At 42.5% G+C, this 24,077-nt stretch overlaps 1 protein-coding gene across 1 annotated transcript; it reads left to right on the top strand.

Moving 5' to 3' along the window:
• The first annotated feature begins 5,606 nt into the window (after positions 1-5,606).
• On the top strand, positions 5,607-7,339 carry LOC113649278 (paraneoplastic antigen Ma1 homolog). The gene is made up of 2 exons (XM_047810045.1): positions 5,607-5,625; positions 6,318-7,339. Exons 1-2 carry the CDS (start codon positions 5,607-5,609, stop codon positions 7,337-7,339), a joined length of 1,041 nt encoding a protein of 346 aa, XP_047666001.1.
• The last annotated feature ends 16,738 nt before the right edge of the window (positions 7,340-24,077 follow it).

Raw genomic sequence — 24,077 nt, 5'->3', positions numbered from 1 at the left:
GACGGTGATACAGAAACTTTCTTCACGAAAAGAGATGCATTGAGTATTTTCAGAGTGAAATTGTTGTTGCCATCCTTCATTAAGCAAAATTCATCTTTACTTCGAACCATTTTAACCCTCAAATCGACGCTGTCCAGTAAAAGTTTATCTTGAAAAAATATATCTGAGTGAATGTGACCAATGAGGTCAAAAGTGTTGCTTTCAGCACTAAACTGAGACCTTTGTTTAAGATCTTCATTGCGACCTGCAGGGTCAGTGGAATCCATATGTCTCGCTGTGTCTTTGTAGAATAATCCTGCACAAAATTGTGTTTCCAAGTTGTCCTTTCCATAGTTAAGGAGATTCAAAAATTGCTTGGTACGGATATGTATTGCTGGATTGAGAAATAAGGCGGTCACCCAGCATTATATCAACTTGTGAAAAAAGAGAAGCTATAGGATAGTTAACAACCCCCACCTTTGTGTCGTCAGCTATATTGGTGCCATCAGCGTTCACGATTTTACAGGCAACATGAATAAATGTATTGTTCAAATCCAGGTAATCTTCACCATTTTCAGCCACGGAGAACTCCAGAGGACCGTTGTCTGTCAGAGCAGAAAGCGGGGGTATTTCGATATAGGTGTACTTTTCAATACTCGTCTGTGTATAAGGTAGTGTGAAAATATCCAATTCTGACTTTGTGCACTCCGCGGATAGTCCGTGTAAGAGAGCCATGATTTTAGAAAATGTTCAACAGCTTTCTTTTTTGAGAGACAGCTTGATGCTTGTTGACTCTGGTCTTCGTTTTAGTCACCCTACGTCTTTTATTAGGAATCATGTGTCGTTGTCCTGGGGGTCTTTTGGATTTTCCATGTGAAATCAAGGTGAGACCCGAACCGTCCTGATTCCGGTTTTGTGTTTTACTGATAATGCTGCTCATAACATCGCCAACAACACTTTTTGCTGCCGTTTTTAAATGAGGTTTGGCTATAGAAAATCCCTTTTTGAGGAAAGGAATTGCCATTCTAAACAAGCCTCTGAATAATCCTCCTTACCCCGAACCATACATGGTGAGGGCTCCTTGAAATCCCGGGAGTCCATTTCCGGCTTGAGCGACGTAATAATCTATGTAGGTTTGCGGTTAACCCGGCCTCTCTTTCTTTTTTTTTTTTACAAATGGAAGGAATGGTTAGCTGGTCTGAAGTGTAGTTTAGCTATAAACTTCCCGTAAGTAAAAGGTACGTGTTTGTTCTGATTCGACTTGACTTCGATTAAAATATCTGTAATGTGGTTCTTGATGAGCGGCACGTAGTGTGGCTTATTGTAAGTAATTCTGATGACTCGGTTGTTTTCACCCGTTATATGTACGGCTCTGAGTAGCGGGGCAAAGCTGTCACCGACTCTTTCGTACTTGATAATGTCCGTATATGCATACATTGTGTAAAATCCGGCGTGAATATCAGCGGGGTGCGGTGCTTTTGGGGCGAGGTGCGTTATTGCATTATCCGGGGTCATGCCGAGCATATATGCTAATTTTCCGCTGAAGAAATACGGTTTTGAGGTGTCTATGTATTTTATTTTTCACAGGGTTATATACTATAGTAATGCTGAGTTTGGATATTTGCAATACTTCATTGATTTCTTTAACTAGATCTTCAATACTTTTATAATATCCATGATTTATCTTAAATAATACTCTGCTTACTCCTTTACCCTCCCTCCAACCAACGTAACACGCGGAGTCTTCCTCTGACAATGTATTCCAACTGTGAACATATTGAACTTCTGAAAGGGATACTTCCCACTCCCCTTTCAAATCAATGGGTTTGGCAAATTTAGTTGTATATTGAGATATTTTGTTATTAGGGTAAATGTCCTTCGACGCGTTGCTCGGAAGAGTCACATAGAATCCACACTCATCCATGGTTATCAATTATAGTTAATCGGTATGATTGTGAGGAGTCTTTTTAAACATTAAAGTTCAATGTTTACTACATCTTCAGCAGGAACCCAGGAATTACATTTTTCAGGCCAGCCCACCCACTTCACCAGACAGACCTTTTTCCGGTTTTGAATCTTTTCAGACAGGATTTTCTCTATTTTGAACGATCTGTCATTACCTATTATGATTTTTTGTAACTCGGGTTCGTAAAACGTTCCCTCAATTTTGTTCACCATCATAGTCTCGTAATTTATATACAGGGGGGTCTCTAGGGATCCGCTCGGAAATTGAAAAATATTCATCTGTAAAATTTTGCTCGTATCCTTTTTCAAACTGTCCTTTCGAAAGGGCTATTCTAACAACGTCACCGGTTTTAAACTTGATATTTATTTTCTTGGGTTTTAATGACAGTAACCCATAAAGAGTTTTAAATACTGTGAAAGAATTGGTTTCGGTGACCTCAGCAGGTTTCATTATGATGCTGGAATGACGGTTGTGGTTATAAGCATGAGCCATTTCCTGCACCCTGTCCGTGTATTTTCACGTGTTAGACGCTGTAAAATATCTCCACATCTTGGTCTTTAGTGTTTTGTTGAACCTTTCACATACTGCAGCTTTCTGACTGGTGCCCGTGGCAAAATGTATAATGTGTTTTTTCATTAAGTTTTGAAAGGTTTTGTTAAATTCTTTCCCTTGATCAGTTTGTAATTTTTTTGGGACTCTACCTTCCCTTAGAATGGAATCAAAAGCATTAGTTACTTCACCACCGGTCTTGTTTCATAACACGCGCACCCAAGCGTACTTACATAAAATATCTATACACGTTATCAAAAATTTTGCATCATTACTTTCCGCCAAACTGCTCATGTCGACTAAATCAGCTTGCCATTGTTCATCTGTTTTTCACAAAAACCTTGTTTCTTTTAAACTTTGTAGACACCAGTTTATGAAGAGTGTATGCATCTTGCTCAGCTAACCAGTTTTTTATCTCGTCATCATTAATTCTTTGACCAAGTTTCTCAACTATAGCCCTTTGCAAACTCTCAACACCTCAGTATGAGCCGGGGTCAGACGGAGTGTAATACACATTCTTCAACAGCCGCTCATTCATTTTGAAGTATCAGAATGTCAATGATCAAAACAAGGATTTTTTTTTAAAAAGACATCATGTGCCTAGTGTTACAATTTTTATTTATTTATTTCTGCATCAAAATCAACCGTGTAATATTTTAGTAATATCAACATTCTTTTCTGAGCAGAAAACAAACAAAAAAAAAACCACACACACGTCAGATATATGGGTTAAGATACATAATATGATGTTCATGAGTTTTTCTAGTGGATGAACACATTCTTTATAGGATTCGAGTAGAGGCGAACTCAGACTTCAGATCTTTCTCGGAGACAGAATAGACGTGGCGCTCTTTGAAGTCTCCCATGTGTGTGACGGTTCGGGCGGCTCCAGAGCTGAGTGAAAGGTCCAGTAATCCACAACATCTTCATACACTTTGTCGCTGCAAATTTCTATGGTTTTGCCTTTAGCTTCACTTAAAACACTTTTGATGTTAGGCTCATCCCGCCAGTCGCATATGATAGCTTCAGCGATGCCTTGAATTTTTTCCAGGGGTGTGTTTTATTCCACACAATTTCAGAGCCTTTACCAGAGTGTATTTCAGCCAAGGTTTAAACAATTTTTTCAGCATTCTGAAGGCATTCATGTGCAGATAGTAGGCTTCTGGCTCAAACAAACAAGCATGTTGGAGTTGACTCGGGTGATCTATGGCACATCCATGACAGTTATCTCTCAAATCTTCATAAATAATCCGGTCCAAAAGCGTAGCCATGACATCTCGGATGACCGCTAAAGCGGCGGTGGAAAGACAGCTGTCGGTTTCATCACCATTTAAATGCTGAAAGGTCAAATTTCTATTTCGAGTGATTCACCTGTATTTTCTTTGTCTTTAGAACTGGAACGCGTCTCATCATCTTTATCCAAGGTTGCGAGTGAGTTGTAAAAGTAAGGTAAGATTTCCTGAGACATTTTCACTCGTCGTTGTTCAAACAGCTGATACATCGTACACAAATGCAGTCGTTTTTAAAAGACTTTTTTTTAGCGGGGTGTGATGTGGGTGGTACAGGTACCGGAAGAAGGTGGAGGGAGGGGAAGGCGGAAGGGTGGGGAAGGCAGAGTCACTCCTCATCAAAGTTTAATTGTACTCTTACCCCGTCATCGACTTCAGCTTTTTTCCGGAATAAATAATCGATTTGATTAAAGTAGCGTTGTAGATCGTGCCAGCTGATTGGATCAAACATCACTTCGTATTTCTCTTTTTTTAGCAGACATGAAGTCACCGAAAATCATTGTTGATACATACAGTGATAGCTCATCCTTTGAAAGATTTCTTGCTTCAATGCAGTATATTTGGTGATGAGTTGAACAGTCGCTCCACCATTTATGCTCGTAGACCTCTGGTGAAAAATCCTCTAACAATGTTGTCAAAATCCTTACACCATTTATGAAATTTGCTCCATTCACTCCGATCAAAAGTTACGGCCTCGGTAGCTTTGCTCCAGTGTTTGTGATCAGGTACAGACAGCTTGAAAAGCGTTACGTTGTTTGATTCAGCATTAAAGTGAAAGCCGGCTGTACATCCGTTTGACATCGCCCAATACTCACTACATTCATGCTCTAAAATCTCTGCAAAACTTGACTCAGTATGTTTTCGCATTTTCTTTGGTGCATCGGGACAGACAGCCATAGCTATGTTCAATGAATCACACCTGTTATACGCGGAGGGGGCGATATGGTATTTGATGACTAAATTCGAGGGTTTGGGGCGTGTGCTCCTTTTTTTTTTCCCCACGTCTTTCTTCTCATGCGCGTGACGTTATAGATCAGACTGAGAGACGCTCCTAACACAACGGAGGTGTCATAATCTTGATTTGAAAACCATCCGGTCTGAGGGGAGGGGTAACCTATTGTAAAACACCCCCGGATCAAACACGAGTTTTAAGTACCTATTTCTATCTAGTCAATCAAACACATGGACCTGTTTAACAACACTACTTTCCTCTGAGGGGTCATGAATCCCCATTTAAAAACAACAAAACATAGGTCCTTGTTTTAATTACTTGTCACCTGTCTATGGGAACCAAGCACGATGGTGTTAAAACAATAAGAAAAGAGAAGGGGTGGTAAAGTGGGTCTCTTTAACTACTTGGAGTCAAGACATACATCTACCACACCAGAAGGTATGACCTTTGACCTTTAACCTTTAATTTCATATCACTAATTACAGCTGGCATAGCAGCTGTCAGGGTAATAAAACTGTCAGCTTGATGGAATATGACCTGTAATACTCTCTCATGATGTCTTTTTTTAAAATAAAATCCTAAAACTATTTGTTGTTTTGATCATTGACATTTTGATACTTCAAAATTAATGAGCGGCTGTTGAAGAATGTGTATTACACGCCGTCTGACCCCGGCTCGTACGGAGGTGTTGAGAGTTTGCAAAGGGCTATAGTTGAGAAACTCGGTCAAAGAGTTAATGATGACGAGATAAAAAAACTGGTTAGCTGAGCAAGATGCATACACTCTTCATAAACTGGTGTCTACAAAGTTTAAAAGAAACAAGGTTTTTGTGAAAAACATAGATGAACAATGGCAAGTTGATTTAGTCGACATGAGCAGTTTGGCGGAAAGTAATGATGCAAAATTTTTGATAACGTGTATAGATATTTTATCCAAGTAAGCTTGGGTGCGTGTGTTACGAAACAAGACTGGCGGTGAAGTAACTAAAGCTTTTGATTCCATTCTAAGGGAAGGTAGAGTCCCAAAAAAATTGCAAACTGATCAAGGGAAAGAATTTAACAAAACTTGAAAAAACTTGAAAAAACACATTATACATTTTGCCACGGGCACCAGTCAGAAAGCTGCAGTGTGTGAAAGGTTCAACAGAACACGAAAGACCAAGATGTGGAGATATTTTACAGCGTTTAACACGTGAAAATACACGGACAGGGTGCAGGAAATGGTTCATGCTTATAACCACAACCGTCATTCCAGCATCAAAATGAAACCTGCTGAGGTCACCGAAACCAATTCTTTCACAGCATTTAAAACTCTTTATGGGTTACAGTCGTTAAAACCCAAGAAAATAAATATCAAGTTTAAAACCGGTGACGTTGTTAGAATAGCCAGTTCGAAAGGACAGTTTGAAAAAGGATACGAGCAAAATTTTACAGATGAATATTTTTCAATTTCTGAGCGGATCCCTAGAGATCCCCCTGTACATAAGTTATGAGACTATGATGGTGAAAAAATTGAGGGAACATTTTACGAACAGTAAAATCTCCTCAGTTAGATGTTAATTTAGAATTAGTAAATGCGTTAGGTAAGCTTGTGGATCGCTGCACCCAGCCGATTGTTGATGTGCCCAGCTACAGGAAGCTGAGGGTGTTCTCGGGCATAAAGCCTGTCCCTACAGGCGAAGAGGAGTATGAGGTTTGGATGGAGCAGGCTACACAAATGATTATGGAGTGGCAGTGCAATGATGCTGCTAAGAGGCAGCACATTGTAGAGAGTCTGCGGGGGCCTGCTGCAGATATTATCAGGTTCTTAAAGGTTAGTAATTCCAGTGCTATGGCTACTGATTATTTAGCTGTCCTTGACACTACTTATGGTTCTACTGAGAGTGGTGCTGACCTTATGGCCTCATTTCGTCATACCTTCCAGCAGGAGGGGGAAAAGCTGTCTGTTTTTCTTTATCGCTTGGATAAACTGCTCCACCGTGCACCTCTGAGAGGGGGAGTGGATGCCACTGGTTTGGATCAGGCTCGCCTGGAGCAACTGTTCAAGGGCGCACTCACCAATAATCTGGTGGCTTTGCGTGTACGAATGATGCACACTTTGAGAGATCCCCCGTCTTTTTCTCAGCTCATGCGAGAGGTGAGAGAGGAAGAGCATTGGGTGAGTGTTAGAGAGAGTACAAAAGCCTCTGTTGCCACTGCGGCTGTTTCACAGGTGCCTATGACTGCTGCTGTTGGGGCTTCCCAGGCATCATTGACTCGGGTAGCATCTGAGGTAGACGGTTTAAGGCAAAATATTAAGGAGCTGACAACGCTAGTGTTGAAACTTTTGAGCACGGCTACGGGGACTCCTGCGGGTGTTGCACAGAACGCTGTGAGCCCCATTCTAGAAAACCCTGCTACAGCTGTCTTTTCGGAGGCTGTTGCCCTTGACAGGGCTGGGCCTTCTGTTCCTTCTTTGGTATCTGGCATTTTCTGCTATAAGTATGGGGAAGACAGACACCTTAAGCGAGATTGTACTCGCTCGGAGAACCTTCGCTTGGTTAATCAGAAGCTGCTCAAAAGGACCCAGGGAAGGGTGCCGGGAAACTTTCCTGGAGCTCGGTGAAGGAACGGCACAGAGCTCCCTCCTGCAAGACACGTTCCGCTCAGTGTCCCCCTCGAACTAGTTCCTGTTTGTCACACCTGCCAGATGGGTTAGTGGGTCCCTCTGCTGAAGTGTCTGTCCAAATAGAGGGGGTCTATGCTAAAGCTATTCTTGATAGTGGCTCACAGGTCACTATTTTATATTGTAGCTTTTACAGTACTTATTTGAGACACTTACCTTTACAGAAAATGGATAGTCTTGAATTATGGGGTTTGAGCTCTCATAAATACCCCTACGATGGATACCTTTCACTAAGACTTGAATTTACTGCGGCCCTCACGGGTATTCCCCAAGTTGTAGACACTTTAGCTCTCGTGTGCCCTGACCCGCTGGCAAAAGAGGGGATTGCCATTTTGGTTGGCACGAACACTCATTTAGTAAGGAAACTGTTCCAGTCTTGTCAAGAACAGGCAGGAGATGCATTTCTTAGCACTCTAACCATACATCCTGTAATGCGAGAGGCCTTTGAATCCATTAAACACACTGCTGTCTCGCAAGATAAGGAGGATAAGCATGGCACTGTATGGTCTGTTAATCGTAAGCCTGTTGTTCTGCAGCCTGGGCAGGTATTACGCTTACCCGGGTTGGTAAAGTTTCCGGGTAAACTGGATGAGCCTTTGGCACTTGTGGACCAGGCTGTTAATACGATAAATGGTTTCACTACTTCGGCGCTTGAGATCAGACCTGAAGTTCATCCAATATCTGATGTGATTTCTAATCGTGTCAGGGTGACAGTGAGAAACATATCTTCTAGGGAAGTGCAGGTAAAGAGAGGTAGTCCCCTAGCTCACATATTCCCTGTAGAGGCAATACCGCCGGTATTGTCCCTGAATGGCTTGGGGGATAACAATGTGTTATCTTCCTCCTCTTTTGAATTTGGTAACTCTCCTATGCCTGAAGAGGCAAAACAATGTTTACGTGAGAAAATGATACAGCGGAGGGAGGTTTTTTCTTGTCATGAGTGGGAGGTTGGCTGTGCAAAAAGTACCACGCATGAGATTCGACTAATGGACCCGCGGCCTTTTCGAGAGAGATCTCACCGTTTAGCCCCCGCTGATATAGATGATGTGCGTAAACATCTGTGGGAACTTCAGAAAACTGGCATTATCTCTGAGTAGAGGAGCCCATATGCGTCACCCATTGTGGTCGTTCGAAAAAAATCTGGTAAGGTCAGAATGTGCGTTGACTACCGAACACTTAACCAGCGAACCGTCCCCGACCAGTATACCGTTCCTCGGATTGAAGACGCCCTCCATTGTCTCTCTGGTAGCAAATGGTTCTCGGTCTTAGACTTGACGAGTGGTTACTATCAAATTCCCATGAGTGAGGCTGATAAAGAGAAAACTGCATTCATCTGCCCGTTAGGGTTTTATCAGTTTGAACGGATGCCTCAGGGGATCTGTGGTGCCCCTGCCACCTTTCAGAGAGTCATGGAACGGACTGTCGGGGACATGAATCTGCTGGAGGTACTAGTGTATTTGGACGACTTGATTATTTTTGGTCGCACACTTGAAGAGCATGAGGAACGGCTCCTAAAGGTTCTTGATCGCTTGAGAGAGGAAGGTCTCAAAGTGTCGCTTGATAAGTGTCAGTTTGGTAGGGCGTCTGTAAACTATGTTGGTCACATTGTTTCACAGGATGGTATAGCCACGGACCCATCTAAAATTGAGGCGGTTGTGTCTTGGCCACGACCTCAGACGGTGACGGAGTTGAGGTCCTTTCTGGGTTTTTGTGGTTATTATCGTCGGTTTGTGAAGGGGTTTTCAGTCCTGTGTCGACCTCTGAACGAACTGTTGAAAGGTTGTCTGCCGGTTAAGAAGCATACCTTGCAGTTAAGGGTGAACCCAAGACCCGTTTTCCGCCCATCAGAGCCATTTGGCCCCAGATGGAGTGACCAGTGTGAGTGTGCTTTTCAGGAACTGAAGTTGAGGCTCACCCAGGCTCCAGTATTGGTTTTTGCAGACCCCCAAATTCCATATGTGTTGCATGTGGATGCAAGCATGGATGGTCTTGGTGGTGTTTGTACCAAGAGCACCCTGAAGGGTTGCGCCCTGTAGCATTCATCAGTCGCAGTCTTTCCCCATCAGAGAGAAATTATCCAGCGCACAAACTTGAGTTTTTAGCTTTGAAGTGGGCTATTGTAGATAAGCTGCACGATTACCTTTATGGGGTTGATTTTGAGGTCAGAACTGACAACAATCCACTGACGTATATAACCAAGTCGGCAAAGCTGGATGCTACGGGTTACCGTTGGTTGTCAGCATTGTCCACCTACAACTTCAACTTGAAGTACAGGCCGGGGCGAAGGAACCTGGATGCTGATGCACTGTCACGACGCCCTCACTCCAGCCTGACACTTGATGATGAGTGGCAGGAGATTCCAGCTCCTGGTGTTCGAGCTATGTGTCAGATTATGTCCGCAAAGAGAGCGGCCCAATTTTCCCCTTTGTGCCTTGTTGATCACATGGGAAGTCACATATCTGCTATTCCAAAGGCATATTGTCAGGCTACAGGAGTGTCTCCTGATCCTCTGCCCTCTGTCAGTCTGAGTGAACTTCAAGAAGCCCAGAAGAGTGATCCATTTATAGGAGAGGTATGGCAAGCTGTTAGCCTTAAGAAGCCTGTTGGTATCTTTCGGACCAAACACCCAGATATTAAGGCCTTTAAAAAGGATTGGAAAAAGCTGTCAGTTAGCAACGGACTGCTGTATAGGACTTTTAAGCAGGGTGACCGCTGTGTTAAGCAGTTAGTGCTACCTAAGCAGTTCCACAGCCTTGTGTTCAAATTATCGTACGATGACATCGGGCACTTGGGTCTCGATAAGTCTTACAGATTGGCGCGTGATAGGTTTTACTGGCCGCGTATGAAGGTTGATGCCGAGAAATACTGCAGAAGTTGTGAACGTTGCATCAAGAGGAAATCAGCCTCAGCGTGCTGCTCCTCTTTTCCACATACAGAGTTCGGGTCCTATGGATTTGGTGTGCATTGACTTTCTTTCGATTGAGCCTGATTGTCGAAATATCTGTAATGTGTTGGTCGTCACTGACCATTTTACCCGTTATGCACAAGCCTTTCCCACTAGGGACCAGACAGCAGCCACGGTGGCCAAGACTGTGGGAAAAATATTTCATTCATTATGGCTTGCCCAATCGTATCCACTCAGACCAGGGCAGGGATTTTGAGAGTAGGTTGGTAGCTGAGATGTTGGCCATGTTAGGGGTGAAAACGTCCAGGACGTCTCCTTATCACCCACAGGGTGACCCTCAACCTGAGAGGTTCAATAGGACCTTGTTAGATATGTTGGGCACTCTTGAGTCACGGCAAAAGTCTACTTGGATTCAGCACATTGCGCACTTGGTGCATGCCTATAATTGCACTCCTAATGAGGCTACTGGGTATTCACCATACTATCTTATGTTTGGTAGGGAAGCTCGGTTGCCTGTGGATGTCTGTTTTGGTGTATCTGCAGATGGCTTGTCGCCCACATCTCACTTGAAATATGTGGCAAATATGAAGAAAGAGCTGCAAGCTGCTTACTGGTTGGCTCAAGCCACCGCAAACAAAATGAATCGGAGCAATAAAGAGCGATATGATCAGAAAGTTCGCTACCACAGTTTAAGTCCAGGAGATTGGGTTTTGATTCGAAATCTTAGTCTAAAAGGGAAAAACAAGCTTGCAGATAGGTGGAGCTCTTGTCCCTATGTGGTGGATTGTCAGTTGGCAGATCTTCCTGTATACCGGCTGAACCCTGTTGACAGCCGAGAGCCGGTCAAGGTGTTACACCGAAATCATATTTTGCCTATTGGACAGGAGGTTAGATTGAGTTCCGTTGGCAACACCTTGCCTGCGCCACGCTCTAGAGTTGGAAGGCGTAAAATCGGAGCGAAGTGTAGAGATGCTGAACCCAAAATGCTGCTGCCTGAAAGTCACCATGACACAAATTCTTCAGACTCTGATTCGGAGTTTGGGTGTTATGCAGAAGATACAGTTCAAAACGTTCCCATGAAAGAAACTGATTTGATTGCACAGTCCGAACCAAATTCACCGGTGCCGAGTGTCTCCACTGGCTCAAGTAGCTTTAATGCAGAGCATGAAATTAGTGGCCTGACAGACATTCCATCAGACACTGAGGTTGGAGAAACTGTAGCAGATGTAGATCGAAATGGTAGCTGTGCTCGTGCTCCCTTGTTAACTTGCTTAGATGTAGATCCCACAGATTCAGTTCCTCCATTAGTTCGTAGGTCAGCCAGAGAAAAGAAGCCTACTGATCGATTGGCTTATGGGAGGCTGGGAGAGCAAAACCAAACTCCAGTTTTAGCTTCAAAACATTGTGCTGTGTATAGGGAAACATGTCTAGGGGATTACAATAGGTCTCATCCCTGGTGGTGCAATTTAAATGCCCTTTGCGACACATGTACACACACACCTCTACTTTTGCCATGCATTTCCCATGCCATTACACCCTGGGTTAGTCTTTGACTATTAGAATCTGGTAATGAGTTTTTTTTTGTTGTTGTTGATTGTTACCTCTGTTCTCTCATTCACCTGGTTATATTGTGTTGTTCAGCATGTGGACATGCTGTATTTTGGTGGGGGGATGGTGTAAGCACCTGTAAAGTAGGGGTATGGAAAACAGTATTTAACTGTCAATTTTGTTGCACTGTATGTTTATTTGCTGCATTTGCTTTAATGTACATGAATGCTTTGGTTTTTTTTTTGAGCATCTGATATGATGTGGGACTATGTGTATATCATTCAATCAAGTTTTTGTTTCACGAGTCAATTGGAAGCATCCGCCAATGAATGCATGGGGGGCGGGGCCGAAAAAAGGAGGAAGCCCGCGAGCGGGGTGAGTCTTGAAGTGCGCACGAGGGGCGAGCCGGAGAAATTTATATATATATATATAAAAAAAGGGGATTGTTTGATAACGAAAAGGAACTCTAACTATTTGAGTTATAACATTTTTCTGGACTCTATAGACTGTGTGGAGCCGGTCGCGAACATCGCGGTCTCACCGGCGAACAGCGGATGTTTCATGTACATTGCAGCTTATGCTAATATGCTAACAACGCTTAGCTACACAAGCTAGCTACACGAGTTTGAGCATCGTGCTAAAACACGGATTGTGAGCCACATTTGGTGAACTGGAGTTTCGCGGGCAAAAGGATACCACGAGACATCGCTTCGGCCGTGAGGACGGACATTTTGTGAATCAGAGGACCGGGAAGTAGTGAGTGAGAAGCTAAATAATAGCCACTGAACACTTCAGCTTGGTGAGTTGTATCACGTGCACCAACGGGCCCCAACGACAAGCACCTTGAGAACTATTACATTTGTTGTTTTATTGATAACCTAAAAGTATTGTTCTGCACGACCTTTTGTGTCATTCGAAGGCCTTACGAACGATAAGTTTGATGTTTTATATTTTTTGGAATTTGGCCTTGATTCTGCAGTCTGATTATTGCAGGAGATAAATAATAAACTCTTATTTGTTTATATGTTGTTATAACTGGGTGTAGTGGCAACTCATTCACGCACACACGCACACACACACACACACACACACACACACCAAGTTTAGGATATAGTACAGCTACTGTATTTTAATGTTCTGGTGATACATTAAGCACTGCTCACTACCAGTAAGTGTAGTAATCACCAGTGGAGGCACCGCGCTACTGGATATTAATAGAGTTTCTTCGTTAGTCACTTCAAGTACTATTTCTGGGTTTTATTGTAATTCTACATAAGTACAAGGAGATCAGCCAGTTCACCATTCCACCGCTGAGAATCCAGGCTCCTGCTGCGCCATTATGTATAGTGTAGCTTAACCCTAAATAACTAGCTAGTCAGGTGGTATTCGCTACGGGCCGTGATTGCCTATGTTTCAGGAGACGATCGTGGGTGAAAAGGGGGTTACACATACAATAAGCCACACTACGTGCCGCTCATCAAGAACCACATTACAGATATTTTAATCAGTCAAGTCAGATCAGAACAAACACATATCTTTTACTTACGGGAAGTTTATAGCTAAACTACACTTCAGACCAGCTAAACATTCCTTTGGTTTTTTTTAAAAAAAAAATGAGAGAACAGGTTAACCCACAGACCTACATAGATTATTATGTTGCTCAAGCCTGAAATGGACTCCCGGGATTTCAAGGAGCCCCCACCATGTATGGTTCGGGGTTAGGAGGATTATTCAGAGGCTTGTTTAGAATGGCAATTCCTTTCCTCAAAAAGGGATTTTCTATAGCCAAACCTCATTTAAAAACGGCAGCAAAAAGTGTTGTTGGCGATGTTATGAGCAGCATTATCAGTAAAACACAAAACTGAAACTAGGACGGGTCGGGTCTTACCTTGATTTCACGTGGAAAATCCAAAAAACCCCCAGGACAACGACACGTGAGTCCTAATAAAAGACGTAGGGTAACTAAAACTAAGACCAGTGTTAAAAAGAACGAGGCAAGAGTCAACAAGCGTCAACCTGTCTCTCAAAAAAGAAAGCTGTTGAAATTTATCTAAAATCATGGCTCTCTTACACGGACTATCCAAGGAGTGCACAAAGTCCGAATTGGATATTTTCACACTACCTTATACGCAGACAAGTATTGAAAAGTACACCTATATCGAAATACCCCCGCTTTCTGCTTTGACAGACAACGGTCCTCTGGAGTTCTTCGTGGCTGGAAATGAACATTACCTGGATTTGAACAATACATTTATTCATGTTGCCTGTAAAATCATGAACGCTGATGGCACCAATATAGCTAACGACACAAAGGTGGGGGTTGTTAACTATCTTATAGCTTCTCTTTTTTCACAAGTTAATATAATGCTGGGTGATTGCCTTATTTCTCAATATATCCGTACCGAGCAATTTTTGAATCTCCTTAACTATGGAAGGGACACCTTGGAAACACAATTTTGTGCAGGATTATTCTACAAAGACACAGCGAGATATATGGATGCCACTGACCCTGCAGATCGCAATGAAGGTCTTAAACAAAGGGCTCAGTTTAGTGCTGAAAGCAACACTTTTGACCTCATTGGTCACATTCACTCAGATATATATTTTTTCAAGATAAACTTTTACTGAGCAGCGACGATTTGAGGGTTAAAATGGTTCGAAGTAAAGATGAATTTTGCTTAATGAAGGAAGGCAACATCAATTTTGCTCTGAAAATTCTCAACGCATCTCTTTTCGTGAAGAAAGTTTCTGTATCACCGTCAGTGAAACTCGGACATGCGCATGCGTTGCTCTCTGCCACAGCTAAATATTCCTTAGAGAGTTTCTATGAAAATGTTCAGTCTGGCCACTGAGAGTCGCATTTGTTCAAGAGAATCTTTTCCTCGGACCTTTGCCTAAAACCATAATATTTGGTATGGTGGATAACGACGCCTTCAGCGAGGCATACAATAAAAACCCTTTTAATTTTAAACACTATGATGCAGAGTTTGTAGCTTTGTACGTAGACCGTACTCAATATCCTGCAAACCATTTCAACCCGATTTCCAATCCAATAATGCGGTTCGTGAATTCTATTCTTTAATTTTAGCATTAGAAGCAATTAAAAAGCAATTAAAAGATCAGGCATTGGCGATAAACAGAGTATTCACGTGGTTATACTTTGTTTGCAATCATCTGAATCCTGACAACGACTGCGGTCAACACCCGTCATTAATAAAATCAGGGAACATGCGAATGGAACTCAGATTTCGACAGACCCTAAAGAGAACGGTGAATCTAATAGTCTGTTAGTTTTGACAGCATTTTAGAAATAAGCAACCGAAGAAACGTACTCGTAGTTTACCAGTAACTTATGGATACCATAGAACTAACTGATGTTATGAGAAGCTGCCGCCGTCTAGAAAACATATTCCAAGGGGTTGTGGCTTCCATCTGAGAAAATTCCCAGTCATGTTCATCGTGTATACACATCCGAGACACATGCCGGGTGAGCACTGGCTAGCGTTATGTCTTAATAACGAGTTCTCCTGGGAGTTTTTTGACTCCTACGGAAACAGACCGGACCGCGCGCTCTTTCCTGATTCCATTCAATCCTTTTTGAGTAAGAACTGCCGTGAAATAAAATATAACCCTGTTCAAGTACAAGATTTTACTTCAGTTTGTTGCGGACAGCATTGTGTATATTTTCTGTGTCACAGAGCTAAAGGTTACAAGTTTAATAGTATTATGTCTATGTATAGCAAGGATTTAAATAGAAATGACAAAGCAGTTGTGTCTTTTGTGAAAAAAATGTATCCTAGAGTAAATAAAACGTACTGTACGGTCTGGTGGTTGCATCTTGAAAACATTCTAAAAAGTATTTCCTGTCACCCGGATACATTTGTCGAGCTAGCACACTGATCTGTAATTTATCTCTAGGGTTTTTAAAAAGAACCATGTAATTGGTGTTCAAATTGATTGTTCTACTAGAATTGCCTTGAAAAAACAAATTTTGAACCAGATATGACACTCAGACTTCTGTGATGTGTGTATTTTAGTAAACTTTTTCCACCTCCTCATTTTTACTCGCAGATTCCATCAAGTCATCTATTACCACCAAGTTTGTTTTGCTGGGGGGAAACATTTCATCATCACACAAAGAATCAGGGATTCCTTAACCAAAATAATTTTATTTTATTTAATTTTATTCATCAAATCATCGTACAAAGGCTGCCAACATGAATAAATCCATACAATATTTTCAGGAAGTTTGGACAATACCTCTTTACAGTTTTCCAGCAGCATTTTGATAAAATAAGATTTCCCACTATTACTAGGTCCACATACAATACATGAAAAGGGCAGTTGCAGCCTCCTGTTGAAAAAGTCACATTCATATTTTTCCTTGACAAGTGCTCACAACTGTACGGCTACAGCAATCAAATGAACAACATACAGACATTCATACATACATATCTACAAAAAAGAAAACAAAACAACAACAAAAAAAACAGTATCGGTATCAATACCTGTAAGGGAGAGTTGTGAAATCAGGAAATAACACACGTTTATCATACACAACCCTGAACCTTTTTACTTGCGTCTGGTTTCTCAAATGAAACCCTTTTTTATCTCGAGTGATTGTGCGACGTTATAAGTCGACTGGGTTTATCGGGGTATTTCACTTGATCGATCACGAGATCTGTCAATGATTTCGCTGTCGGTGTACAAACAATCCATCAGATTGTACAGTTCAAGTCTAAACATTCATTACCCTTTGGAACTTGGTTCTACTCTGGAATTCATAAAAAAGGTAGGCATTAATCCATTTAACACATAATTGCACTTCACAGTAATTTCTCATTTGTTAACATAAGATAATGTATTCACTAAAATTAACTGGCAATGGGAAAACATTTATAACATTCTTTGTACATTGTTTCGATTAGAAAAATGAAGTCTTTTGTTTGCTCATGTTAGATATTTATCATTAGTGAAGATTTGTACTGCTTACTTAATATGTACTTGTACTATAATTTTTTTTTTGTGAAGTAATTTGGTGTACTTTATTCTATGTATTTGTGATCAACAAAATGAGTGATTTCATTCCCTTTTGTAGGTGCTTCTTCAGCATAAATCCAGAGAAGGGAACCAAAGTTGAGTCAAGAAAAAACAAAAAAGTCCCAGAGTCCTTACACTCATAGCAGACCTTACTGATCACGAATGGAGAACAGACTAAGGTTGGACAAAATTTGTTTGACAGATGTCAGAGGAAATCGTTGGCAGTGAGGATGCTTTTCAAATTTATACTGGAAGATGTTGAATGTGTGAGCTGTCCTCTTAGAATTGTACATTTTACCAATATACTGCTTTGTTCTTATGGTATGTTTGTTACTATACCAGTAATTATTTAAGCAGTGACATACTTTTGCATTAATAATTGAATGTCGCTAAAATAACTTTTTTTCTTCTTGTATTTCCTTGATTAACCACATGCCATTAAGAGCATAGAATACTGATCAGATTAATGAATGTTCCCTTCTGGTAAAGACTGTAATAATTTAATTTTTATTCTGGAATACATTTCCCTGCTGTTTTAAGGAAAAGAATATAGTTGGGATTGTAGATGTTTGTGGTATTAAAATAAAAAGGTATATTTGCTTTCCTTACCAGTTCTGGGTGTTACTGAATAATTGATCAACTTTCATTTTTCTGCCAGTTTATTGTAAATTTTACAGTTCACTTATGATGTAAATACTTGCAAGTGAAATGTAAAATTTATGGTAAACAAAAAAACTGGCAGCTGTGGTTGCCAGAAATCTACCATAAAGGCAAAATTCTCTTTGTACCGTAAAACAAAAAAACGTTTCAACTAATTTTTACAGTAAATTTCTGGCAACCACAGCTGCCAGATTTTTACCATAAATTTTATGGGATTTTTTTTTTATTTTTTGTGTTTTTACAGTGCAGGTTAGGCTGTAGGATACACTTCAGACAAAATTAATTAATTTAAAAAAGGTAACGGACAACGCATCATGTATTAACGGAGTTACTTTATTTAAAAAGTAATGCATTAGAGTATTACTGTCAAAAGTAATTGCATTACAGTAATGCGTTATTGCCCAACACTGCATGGGAGCATCACATTATTTCCTGTAATTTTAATGCAATTGTATTTGAACTTATTACACTTAATTGACATCTTCTTGAAAAGTGCAGGGATTAGCTTGTAATCATGGACACACACACACACACACACACACCTACCTGTATGAACCAAAATAAGTGAAGGTGAAATGTTTTGGGTGACGGAGAACACCCCAAGCGGGGTTCGCATCACGGAGTCTTTGCTCCCCGAATCATCGGACTGAAACTATCGATACGCCAGGAAGGCGCAAAGATGAACACAGAAGCGGTTACTTCTTACTCAACAATTACCTTTCAGGTTAATTTGCTTTGCGCTCTGATACACATTACCACTCTAAAACAAACAAAATGCTTCTTTATAAGCTTTTAGTTGCTATATTACAGATTACCGTGCTGAACTACAAGTAGAAACTTTTCCTAAATCCTACTGAGCTTTTATATATACTTTTATATTACAATATAGAACCTCTTAGAACGCTATACACTCTGATGCGTATTGACACGCCGACTTTGGCACAGACTATGTCCGAGCGCCGAAACTCGGCATCTTAAATAGCGGCATGCACAGGTGTCGCGAGTTGCGCTAATTGCAGCTTGTGATCGAGAGTCTATACAGAGGCGTGCTGGTGGCCGCGAGTTTGCCTGACAGACACCCGCGACGTTACAAGTGTGGCTTATCCATAAACATGCATTTCCATTGTATATGATAATGTATATGTATATAAAAAACCCAATAATAACAATAATCATAATAGCGTTATTATTTTTTACAGTTTGTTTAATAATTCATTAATAATAGCTTTTTTCCACATCTCGCGAGCCCTGTTTGAACCTGTGCACACGTCATATCCGTCGTGTTTGATGTTTTTCTTTAACTTGTTTATATCCGTTTAAATCCAAACACAACACTGAGCTGCACGGAGCTACATCCGAATTAAAAGACACACAAAGAATTTCCGCTCACCTCCCGACCAAACGCAGTCAGCTCACGATAAGAGAATGTGACTTTAATTTCATAGTGTTTTTACAATAAAGCAGGTTTAAATTACACCGTGTTACAGTCTAATGTTTTCTATCTAAGCGAGATCCTCTTGTGACGTGAATTAGCACAATGCTACTTACCGTGCTAGCGAACTTTGACATAGGTATAAATGACAGTAAAAATACTGAACCGAATCGATGAGCTTGACTTAAGAATCGATTTTATTTTCACAATTAAATATTTCCTATGTTGTTTGGTGACAATCCTTGCCCCCCCCCCCCCCAATGTATTTTAACTTGAATTGTATTATGTTTTTTTCTGTCTACAGGCTCCTTTATTTCCCAGTCTGAGGTACTGAACAGTGCTGCAGCTAAACAGATTCAAACATACACACACACACACACACACACACACACACCAATAACACAACATTTTTGCTTAATATCGCAATATATTATAATATATTAACTACATCTATGATGTTTAATTCATTCTATTTTTTTCTACTACTAATTCTACTACTACTAATAATAATAATAATAATCATCATCTTTTACTTTCCCAGTCTGCTGTTCCTGCACCAGCTCGGAAGCCGCTGACAATCTACATGTTGGAGTCAGCTGATCTGGATGAACAGATCAGGATGCTGGGTGAGTCTCAGTCATATACAAGCTCACACACAAATACAGCTCAAATACACTTCCTCACAGCATGAGAAGTGTTTCCTTAAATACAACAGTGTATACAGTCTACTTTACACTCCTCTTGCTTTTGGAATATGGAGCCAAACCAAACAAAAGACAAAGCAGCAGCCTCTGTCTGTCTGTCTGTCTGTCTGTCTGCCTGCGCAGATGAGTACATTTTTCCCCTTGTGGAGAAAATCTACCCGACGAGGGCCAAACATATAACCAGGTTGGTTATCGAAGGAGAGAACAACTATGACCTGGTCAACTTGATTGCAGAGCCCAACCGTCTGCATGCCCATGTAGGTGTACACATACACACCCTCATACATAAACACGCACATAGAGGGGGTTACTCTTTCTATGTTTTGTTTTTGTATGTTTTAGTAAATTGTCTAGATGTTTAGCAATATATAAATTGTGCTTTGTTTGATTCATGCAGTTATGAGTTAGCTTTACTTGTGTGGAAACAAAGCCACACCCACTAATGACTTATTTACACATACTCACATTTATGTATATCACTTGCTTATTCAATCATATCTTGTGCTCTCACTGGCACAAAACCAAGCCAGCCAATGAGCAGTTAACGCTCAGTTCCAGTCCCGAGCACAGATAAAATTGGAGGGTTGAGTCAGGAAGGGCAACAGACATAAAACCTGTGCCAAATCAAAACCTGGATCGGACGATCCGCTGTGGCGTCCCTGAACATGGAGCAGCCGAAGGACAACAACAACAACTTGCTTATACAATCATCATACACAAATCAGATATATGAAACACTGTCAATTTACTGTCTTTCATGTGTGTGTGCAGGTCAATCAGATTGCAGCTGTACTTCATGCGAGGGAAGCTGGCCAGGACGTGGTAAGTACTCTGATGCACACAATAATTCTTAGACAAAGGCTACACAATTTTATTCTGCAGTCATTACACACACATTGCAATGATTGAATTTCTTAAATCTGCTCAATAGAAATCTGCTGAATAGAATACATGCGGAATGACAATTTTGGAATATCATAATTATTAAGACCAAAGCAATAATAGTATAATATTGTTATAACATAATAAACTGTAATTAAAATTTGGTAATTATCATTATATATCAAAGAAATAATATAATTATCAGTGCATGTCTACTTTTCTTTTTTCAGCATTTTCCTACACTCAAGAGGAAGAGGAGAAAGAACAGCCAATTTTTTCAATAAACTGTATATATTACCATAAATATTGTATATTATTTTATGTTAATTTATAGTAACGTTTTAATATTAAAAACTTTGAATTAAAATATTAATGACTGTTTATTTAATAATAGTAATAATTATGTAAGGTATAATTCAGAGAATTGTGTAAAGTTTTTTCCTGAATAATGTTAATCTCCAAGTAATGCAATAAAATAAAAACTTATTTTATTTTTGTAATGGGAAGTGTTGAGAAAAATCTGAGAGAAGGAGAGTGTGTGATAAAGTGTAAAAATATAATCACTCAATCTAACTACCTGAATCTAAATTGTATTAAAATCAGACTTTATAGCACATAATCAATTAAGCCTAAGTGCCTTAGCTGTAGTAGATAAGCTAATTAAAATGAAATAATCACTCAGAGAAACATGGATCAAAAGAAGTTTATTGATGAAAGGCCTAGTCAATATAAGCATAAGAACATCCTGGAGAGGGAGAAGTAGGTGGGAGACGAGGAGGCATAAGGGAAGCTGCCTAAAATGGTGAAGATGCCAGGAGTGCTGAGAAGCTTGCTGTAATGACGAGGAGGCGTACTGCTGGGAATCCATTCGCAGCAGAGTTTATTTAAGTACAACCACAGATCGGAGTCAAACAGGCGGGGGTCAGAACCGGCAAAACACAATAGCAAAGAGAGAGCAGAATCTGAATCGGGGACAGGCAAAAGGTCGGGGCAGGCGGCAAACAGTCAGAAGAGTCAGGAAGAGAGAGCAGAGTAATCACCGGAAAAACAGAACACAGAAAACGCTCAGAATGACTGTAGTAACACAAGTCGAGACCTCGCACCGGTATGGAGTAGAAGCGTGGTATTTATGTGAATGGGAATGAGAGACAGGTGGTGGAGTAATCAGGAGGCGAGGTGGCTGATGGGGAGTGTAGTGCGGAAGTGCGCTAGTACTCCGGAGACGCGTCTCTAGGGCGACGCTCCCGCGGTGGTTCGTTGCTCATGACAGAGCCCCGACCCCCCCCACCCCCACCCCCCACGCGAGCGGCTCCCGACGCGAAAACGTTCAGGACGCCGAGGTCGGCCCCGTAGACGGGGCGCTGGTTTCTCTGGGTGCCGTTGGTGGAACTCGGTGGCGAGCGACGGGTCCAACATGTCCCTTGCCTTCTCCCATGAGCGTTCCTCCGGGCCGAACCCCTCCCAATCGACCAGGTATTCTAAGTGGCCCCCTCGGCGTCTGGAGTCGAGCAGTTCACGGACCTGGTTCTTCGCCATCGACCATCAGCGGTGGCGGCGCGGGCGGAGCAGTGGTGGATTCCGGATCCTCCCTCGGCTCAACGGCGGGTTTCAGCAGCGAAACGTGGAAGACCCGTGAGGTGAACTGAGGACCTCGGTCCGAGACGATGTCTTCTGGAAGGCCATAAAAGCGGAAGACTTGGTTGCATAGCAGCTCCGCGGTCTCGAAGGCGGTGGGAAGTTTGGTTAGTGGGATTAACTGGCAGGCTTTCGAGAATCGGTCGATAACGGTCAGAATGGTGGTGTAGTTGTTGGATCGAGGCAGATCTGTGATAAAGTCCAACGCGATGTGAGACCAGGGACACTGGGGGATAGGCAGAGGTTGCAGCAAGCCCGCAGGTAACTGATGAGAAGCCTTGGAGGCGTGGCACGCCGCGCAGCCGTGAACATACTTGCGTGTGTCTGCGTTTAGCGAAGGCCACCAGAACTCATTCTGGACCAGGTGGGTTGTTGCGGTTACGTCGGGGTGGCCGGAGGCCCGACTCGTGTGCAGTAGGGTCAGGAGCGAGTACGCAGGTGCTCTGGCACGTACGTTTTGCGGGCCGGGCATTGGAGGTTGCGTTTGGGCGTTGGTGATCTCGGTCATAATGTCCCACTGAACGGGGGCTAGGATGCGGGTCTCGGGTAGGATCGGTTCGGTGGGTTTGTGTTGGACCGACTCTCGGTGCATGCGTGACAGGGTGTCGGCTTTGACATTCTTACGTCGGTCGGTACGTCACGGTGAATTGGAACCGGGTGAAGAACATAGCCCACCGGGCCTGGCGTGTGTTCATGCATTTGGCAGAACGCAGGTACTCCAGATTACGATGATCCGTGAGGACTGTGAATGGGTGCTTTGCGCCTTCCAGCCAATGCCTCCACTCCTTAAACGCTGCTTTTATTGCCAGAAGTTCGCGATCTCCCACGTCGTAGTTCCGTTCTGCTGGGGTCAGTTTACGGGAGAAGTAGGCGCATGGGAACATTTTGTCGGTGGGTCCCTGACGCTGGGAAAGGATGGCGCCGATTCCCGTGTTGGAGGCGTCCACCTCGACGGTGAATGGCCGGTTCGGATCCGGGTGGTGGAGGATCGGGGCTGAGGTGAAACTCTCCTTCAGCTGCCTGAATGCCAAGTGCGCCTCCGGTAACCAGGTGAGTTAAGCGGGTCCTTGTCTTGTCATCGAGGTGAGAGGTGCCGCGATGGTGCTGAAGCCACGGATAAAGCGGCGGTATAAATTGGCGAACCCTAGGAAGCATTGTAGTTCCTTGATCGTCTGTGGCTTGGGCCACCGCAGCACTGCTTGCACTTTAGTGTCATCCATGGCGACCCCCTCTGCCGAGATGATGTACCCCAGGAAGGACGTTGAGGTCTGGTGGAACTCGCACTTCTCCGCCTTGGCGTACAGATGGTGCTGAATGAGACGCTGCAACACTGCCCTCACGTGTCTGATAAGTTCCTCTTTGCTTTCCGAGTAGATGAGAATGTCGTCGATGTAGAGAATTACCCAGCGGTCGAGCATGTCCCGGAACCCATCGTTAATGAATGATTGGAAGACCGCTGGGCTGTTCGATAGGCCGAACAGCATGACCAAATATTCGTAGTGGCCTGATTGGGTCGAGAAGGCGGTTTTCCACTCGTCCCCCTGTCTGATGCGGATGAGGTTATACGCGCAGCGGAGGTCGAGCTTGGTAAAATACCGCGCGCGGCGGAGTTGCTCCAGAGCTGACGGCACGAGCGTCAGGGGGTACCGAAACTTCACGGTCATGTCGTTGAGGGCTCTGTAGTCAATGCAGGGTCGGAGCCCCCGTCTTTTTTCTTAACGAAGAAGAACCTGATGACGCCGGGGACACGGAAGTGCGAATGAAACCCTTCTTTAGTTCTTCCTGGATATATTCGTTCATGGCAGAGTCCGTTTGTGAAAGGGGATAAACTCTCCCCCTGGGTGGTGTAGCTCCTGGCAGTAGGTCGATGGC

The sequence above is a fragment of the Tachysurus fulvidraco genome, chromosome 1 (genome assembly GCF_022655615.1).
Source record: "Tachysurus fulvidraco isolate hzauxx_2018 chromosome 1, HZAU_PFXX_2.0, whole genome shotgun sequence".
Classification (NCBI taxonomy): Eukaryota; Metazoa; Chordata; class Actinopteri; order Siluriformes; family Bagridae; genus Tachysurus; species Tachysurus fulvidraco.
The sequence above is the reverse complement of the archived record's forward strand: the minus strand, read 5'-3'. Positions and strand labels throughout refer to the sequence as shown.